The 6861-nt window shown below is 44.2% G+C and overlaps 2 protein-coding genes across 3 annotated transcripts in view; one reads left to right on the forward strand and one right to left on the reverse strand.

The window, feature by feature from the left end:
- LOC117949550 (lysine-specific demethylase RSBN1L-like) overlaps positions 1 to 3835 on the forward strand; it is a 10580-nt gene extending 6745 nt beyond the window's left edge. The window contains exons 7-9 of one of the 2 annotated variants that reach the window (XM_034879899.1): positions 84 to 195; positions 1348 to 1571; positions 1847 to 1986. In XM_034879899.1, coding sequence (XP_034735790.1) covers positions 84 to 195; positions 1348 to 1571; positions 1847 to 1850 — 340 coding nt within the window. In that variant the 3' untranslated portion in view covers positions 1851 to 1986. Of the gene's footprint in view, positions 1 to 83; positions 196 to 1347 lie in introns of both variants that reach the window. The other variant, XM_034879898.1, reaches the window with a different exon arrangement.
- Positions 3836 to 4900: 1065 nt separating this feature from the next.
- Positions 4901 to 5873, reverse strand: tmem60 (transmembrane protein 60). Its single transcript, XM_034879979.1, has 2 exons — positions 5662 to 5873; positions 4901 to 5401 (listed from the first exon to the last, which is right to left on the reverse strand). The coding sequence occupies exon 2, from the start codon at positions 5310 to 5312 to the stop codon at positions 4908 to 4910; it is 405 nt and encodes a 134-aa protein (XP_034735870.1). The 5' UTR covers positions 5313 to 5401; positions 5662 to 5873; the 3' UTR covers positions 4901 to 4907.
- Between the last annotated feature and the right edge of the window lie 988 nt (positions 5874 to 6861).

Raw genomic sequence — 6861 nt, forward strand, 5'->3', positions numbered from 1 at the left:
AGAGAGAACGCATAGCATACGCAATATGCATAGAATACAAACCTCAGTTCAGTAAATAAGAGTTTTTGCGTATCACCTTACAGGAGTGACTCTCCTGCCCGGATCACCAAAGACGTTGTGTGTTTCCACGCTGGAGATTTCCCAGATGTGGTCATGAGGCTGCAGCTGGACCTTCACGAACCTCCGCTGTCTCAGGTGGGTCAAAGGTATTATTCGTGCCTAGTATGATAAACTAATATCAATAGCTTTTATCCCTCTGGGCCAGCAAAAGCCGTGGCTGGAGGCATTATGTTTTCAAATTGTCCGTATTTGAATTTGTGACACTAATCTTGGGTGCCCACCTTTAAACTGATAGTCTTGATTTTTTTGTGCTGCTGGGTTGATGTTCAAATGATGTTTCGCGGAAAAAAAATTAACATAACTTTTATTAAAATGCTTCAAAGTCTTCACTTCCTATATTATGAGTCTGGATGGGCATAAATGTCAACTGCAACTTGACTGATCTGCATACAGCCACAAGGCAGTAGTGTTTTTGTTTTGTTTTTGTGCTTGTGAGCAAATGTATCAAACATGGTAGAGCATTTAGCCACTAAAGAGACATACATTCCCTTCAGGAGATCAAAGGACAGAACTAGGAGGGTGAATAATGTAAATGTAAATGTGCTGTATTTATATAGCGCTTTTCCAGTCTTAACTGCTCAAAGCGCTTTAACATCTACAGGAAACATTCACCATTCACACACATTCATACACTGTGGCTGGGGCTGCCGTACAAGGTGCCACCTTCTCATCAGACAAACATTCACACACATTCACACTCCGATGCGCAGCACCCGGGGCAACTCGGGGTTCAGTGTCTTGCCCAAGGACACTTCGACAATGACTGCAGGGGCAGGCAACCGATTGGCAGGCAACCGCTCTACCACTGAGCCACAGCCGCCCCTGTATATAATGGATTTACATTTGCAAGGTGGCAAGAAACAACTCCAAATGAATGATAATGTTGCTCTGGGTGTGTAAATACGCTGTATTCTAACATGTTTACCATATCAACTTTAAAAGGTTAAAAGTTGTGTACGCAGTTTGTTTTATTGACCCTCATGTCAAGTCATGCAGCTATAAGTGCAAAAGAAACCCTAGAGCTTTTCCTGGAACTTTTAACATGCCACGTTGTCTCTTTGTAATCTATTTAGAGTAGAGGACTTATAATAGTATAGTATAATACTGATGGGCTGTGCAATATATGATCAGACTCAGTTGTTTTCTTTGTGCCATGCAAGAATCATAATATTTGCTCATTATTGAGGGATTACTGAACCTCATGTGTTCTTTTTACTGCTTCCACAGTGTGTACAGTGGATCGATGATGCCAAACTGAACCAGCTAAGGAGGGAGGGGATCCGATACGCCCGAATCCAACTCTACCACGACGATATCTACTTCATTCCCAGAGGAGTTGTCCACCAGTTCAAAACTGTGTCTGCAGTATGCAGTCTGGCCTGGCATATCCGACTCAAACAGTATCACCAACACGAAGAGGAGGATGAGGAAGTGGTGCAAGAAGAGGAGAAGTGTACACCTAGAAAAGTAACACTTCTTATCAAAGAAGAGGAGGAAGACGAGGTTGAGGGAAAGGATTGTGAGCCTGTGAAAAAACTGAACGATGAGGACAACAAAGGAGGGGAGTGGCCAACCTCAAAAACTCCAACACAGATTTTCAAGGAAGAAGCACAGGAGAACGGAGCCGAGATGAAGGGGTTGTCAACGACACAGTCGCTACCTTTCGTCAAGAAGGAGAGAGATGAAGGTGTACTCACTCAAACACTAATGGAGCCCAAAGCTGAAGATGAAGAAGGGAAGGTAGGGGCAGATGGAGGCGCAGACATGTGCCAGCCACTGCAGAAGGGCCATGATGAGGGTGGAGTGGACAGTGCATCCTTAAAGTCACAACAGCAAATTAGGAAGGAGAATGATGTGGAGGAAGAGAGGCAGCAAAAGACAACTGTACCAGGTCAAGGTCTAAAAGATAAAACTAAAGATAGTATATTGAGCACTTACAACACACCACAAATAAAAAAGGATAAAGGAAAAAGAGACAAAGATGAAAAGGAGAGGGTTAAAGAGAAGAAAGACAAAGATAGGAGTAAAGAGAAGGAAAGGGATAAAAAGGATAGAGGCAAAGACAGGGATAGAGAGAAGGACAGGGTTAGAGAGCAGGAGCAGGTTAAGGCCGAGGGAGGAAGAGAGGGTGGTACATCTATGCAGCCATTGCCGCAGATGAGGAAAAAAGAGGATGAGGAGCGGACAAGAGAGGGCAGTAAAGCCTCTCAAACTCCCCTGCCTGCACAGAGAGACGAGAAGTGGGCCAAGGAGTGGGACTCAAAGACCACACCCCAGGTTAAGAGAGAGAAGGAGCATGATAAAGACAGAGGAGGCACACAGGGAGTGTCGCACTTACGGCCAGACAGAGAGGAGACTCGAGAACCGTGTCATAAAATCAAGTCTTCACACGGTAAGAAAGAGAAAAGCGGGCACAGGGAAGGCAAAGAGGGCAATATGTCGAGTATGCAGGGGGTGCAGGCAAAGTTAGGGAGAGAAGAAGGGAAGACTCCCAAGTCTGCAAACATTCATGTTAAGAAAGATGGAAAGAAGGAAAAAGACATCAACAGTAAAGAGGAGAGGAAGAAACCTGCCTCTGGTCCTGTGCCACCAGAACACAAACCACCAAGGACGCTTATCACCTTTGACCTCTTTAAGCCGATGGAGGCTCACCAAACTCTTGCCCTTTCCTTCACAGAAAGTCGACCTAAAACCCACCATCACAGTGTCTCTCGAGGCTCTTCCTCTAAGCCCGGATCTGACAGTCGGACAGTTGTGCCCTCTAAAGGTCCAAAAGTGCAGGGTAAACCTGCCACCTCCCTACAGGACACTCGGCCACAGCAGCACCCGTTAAAACAGCCCCTAAAAACACACACACCCCACACACAGAAAGAATTCTTAATATGAATGTCTAGAAGTCTAGTCTTCGTTTTTTACTGTACAACTTACGGCGAGGCTTTGTTAAAGTATTTGAAAATGCATCCTTCCTTCAGACATCAACTGGTCTCTCTAATTTGTAATCAATGAGCGGGGGGCATTCCATTTCTTTGCTGACACAGCCACATTACACCAGTGACGTAGTGAAAAGAGGATGCACTCCCCAAGTATTTTATCACTGCCTAAGAATGTAAGCTAAGTAGCTCACTTCACGTTTGTTAGCGAATGTATGTAGGCTCTATATAATATGTTTATGTGACCCATGTGTCGGTGCCTGTGCACTACTTAGCTTCCCTCTTAAAGCACCTATTTTAGGTACTGGACGAGCCAATCTGAAAACAACCATCCTTACTCCCTGCTATAGCAATTACCTATGTTCACTGTTCTGGACATTGCAGCAAGTCACCAAGCTTCTGCTGAAATCCTCTTTGCCATGTTGCTTTGATCTATGGGGTTAGTGGTTTATAACACTCCAAACTCGGAGCAAGTAGTTGTTTTCAGAATGGACGTTGTTCACACACGCTCACACAGGGCTGTAAATGCTGTATGTACCAAAACTGTACAGTATAGATGTTATTAGCACCAATGTGAGAAAATGTATACATAAATTGCATATATATTTTTTGTAAGACAAGTTTTATTTTCCATAGAACTTATTTATATCATTTACTGTCTGTTTTTATTTGAAACCAATGTATGTGAACATTTTGTTGTAAATACCTTTTATTTCCTAAGATAAGACTTGGTAGTGTGATTTATACTCTGATCAGAACCTCAATAAATGGTTCAAAAATATTGACTTAGTGTTAATGTCTCATGGAATTTAATATCATGAAGGTTTCAGTATGTCTTTTTAGGTACTTAAGTGGCTTCAGTCTAGAGATGATGGTCTAACACTGTAAACGGTTGGATTGATTGCTATGAATTTTGGTGCCACAATAGTTGGTATGTGGTTTGAGGAAGTTATGCATTTGCCTTCAAATTGTGTCAGTCACAGCGGAACCTCCTGGGATGGGTACTGACAAAAAAACGCAATTTCATAAACCGGTATTTAAATGGCTCAGTGGCACACAGTGCAAATGGAATAATTCATGCTGTCAATTCACAAGTTCACAAGTACTAGTATCAGTGCCCGAAGGAGTCCACCATTGGATATTACTGTGTTTGTGTGTACATATGTGGGATTTCGCTCTAAAAGGTGAATTGTAGATCAACATTTTGTGTAGCAAGTAACTGATTGTGGAGCACAATGGCAAATCTTTGTGTCAGTTTGCTTAGCTCAATTTCTCAAACACAGTCCAACCTCGCATTACAGGTCAAGCTTATATTAAATAAAAATCTTATTTTCCTGTAGCCCCGTTTACCATCAATAAAATTCTGCAGCCTAAAGACAGAAGGCAGAAAAATAAAGGCTGGATGTATTCTAAAGACGCTAAACCGTGTGGACTGGTGTATGCGAAATCTTCATTTTGCACAAAAATCCTGTGGTATCACAGAGTGACAAACAATTAGCTTTTACTGTGGTGAGATTTCCAACTTTTTTACAGATTCCTGATCCGATAGTAGTGCTCTCCTCCCCTATAAACCTGTAAACTACACTGTAGAACTTACTGGAACCCCAACTCAGTGTGACTGCAACCTGCTTGGATTTAAATACAATGTATAGCAGACAGTGAATTTTATGACACTGACATAGAGTCTAACGTGGATCTGTCACGTCTTCCCGGATCCACTTAATAACTAAGGTCAGTATGGCCCATATGCCAATCCAGTGGATCGGACTGGTGCATCCCAAGCAAGAGATGCTTGAGCGTAAAAGTTTTTGTCCCATATGTTACATTTCAAACCCATGTTTTGCAGAGGCTTCTGGTTCATTCCCTTCTGTAGTGGAAAACACTGTGCCCCAGCTCCACCAGCGCCCCACCCAGTAGCACCCACAGAGGTACACACACCACACTGACCCACATTTCGGTGAGTCTCTGCAGGCGTGAGCACAGTGTCAGACAGAATGCCAGCTTCAGCAGCAGGGCCGTCAGGTACCACAGCCTCCTCTTCAGGCTCTGCTCGCCATCCCTGGGGTCAAAGTCCGGCTTGCAGCGCCCCGCCATCTTCACTATCAGCATGAGGATGAGGATGGTGTCAAAGGTCCAGACAGGGAGGAAAATGATAAACCAGTTCCAGTGAATCTTAGAGTCCAGCTTGAGGACCAGCATAATGAGGAAGATGAGGGCGAAGATCCATGATAGGAGCACTCGCTGGGCCAGGGACATCTTCATCTACAGAGGACTGGCACAGAGCCAGTTTCACCCAAGCCCAGAGAGACGGAGGACTGCAGCCGAAGCGACTCACACACAAACGGAGGGATCTGAAAACAAACCACGACCCAGCAGAGTTAATCTCATTATCTGATGGATGTAACGTTATTGACTGAAAATAAGGGTAACATTTGTTCACACGTTAAAACTCCCTCCACTTAGCGTTCATGTTTTCATAAATGTGTATCTCTTTGGAGAATCATTTTGCTGTTACGTCCACCTAGTTCAGACCTGAAGCTAATGTATGTTGGCTAGCTATAGCTAACTTGTAAACCCAAATGAAAACATTGTTTAAAGAAAGATGTCTCACCAAGTCGACCAGGATAGTGAACCTTTTTGAAAAACAGACTCTTCACCAGCAAGAAAAATGCCAGTACTTTTAAACAAACGATTTAATTTTAGCCACAAAGCAGCTTGATGACAGCGAGAAGTACAGCGTAGTTAGCTTTTAGCTCTCCGCTACTTCCAGTTATTTTCTCCGCAAGCAGTAGTTCCAGGTTTTCCGGTCGGTCTTTACAAAACAATAGCATGGCATTGCTCGTCTGCTGTGTTTTATTTTCATAGGTAACTGTAAGGCATCCGGTACGCATCTTCAAAACAAAAGCATGGTTTTATCAGATGATGTATTTTATTTAGATAATTATCTGCACGTCTAGCTGTTATTGACAACATTGAGAACTTCAAGTTAATACCGTCTTTTGGGGGGATTTCTTTCCCCATTGGTACTTGAGCTGAAAGCTCTAAAAGAAATCTAGTTGAGTTAAGAAGTTAGGCTACTATCGCCACAGTCAAGAAATAATCTTAAAGGTGCTCTAAGCATGTTGGGTGAGTTACTTCTTGTTCATTTTCAAAGTTTTTTTGACGATCATCCCATCCCCTCCCCGTCCCTTCTGGGCTTCCACGCACTATCCCCTAATACCATATTTGAATTATCTTTTTCCCAAAAAGCCTTGGTGCAGAATTACAGCCACTAGAGCCAGTCCAACAATGAGCTTTCCTTAGTATGTGCCATTGTAGAACCTGTAGGTTTTGAAGAGGAGGGGGGGGGGGCGGCAAGGTGGTGGCTGGGTGTGTTGCTGTGACCAATTGCCACTTTGCTTGTTTGAAAGCCATGATGTCTCTCTCTCATGGGTGGGCCAAATTCTCTGGGCGGGCAAAGCAGAGAAATGGGAGGTAACCTTGCCCTTTATGACCTCACAATGAGCCAGATTCCAGATCAGCCCATCTGAGCTCTCACTAGGCTCGTTCGAGATGAGCCAGGTCTGCGCAGAATCGATCACCGGCGATCGGCGCCCGTTGCATGCCGGTTAGATTTGTGTCCGACTTGATCCCGACTTGCTCTGACGTCATGCACACGTGGGCAACGGTAATCTCACGTGAGCAAGGCGGCCGCAGTTCTGAGACGCAGTCGGCGCAGTTGCTTTTCACCGAGTGCAAGACCCAGGCGGACCCAGAGCATGCTGGGAAACGCCGGCTTCTCAGCTGATTTAACACCTGATTGGTTTAAACC

Source organism: Etheostoma cragini, chromosome 8, assembly GCF_013103735.1.
Source record: "Etheostoma cragini isolate CJK2018 chromosome 8, CSU_Ecrag_1.0, whole genome shotgun sequence".
Taxonomy (NCBI): Eukaryota; Metazoa; Chordata; class Actinopteri; order Perciformes; family Percidae; genus Etheostoma; species Etheostoma cragini.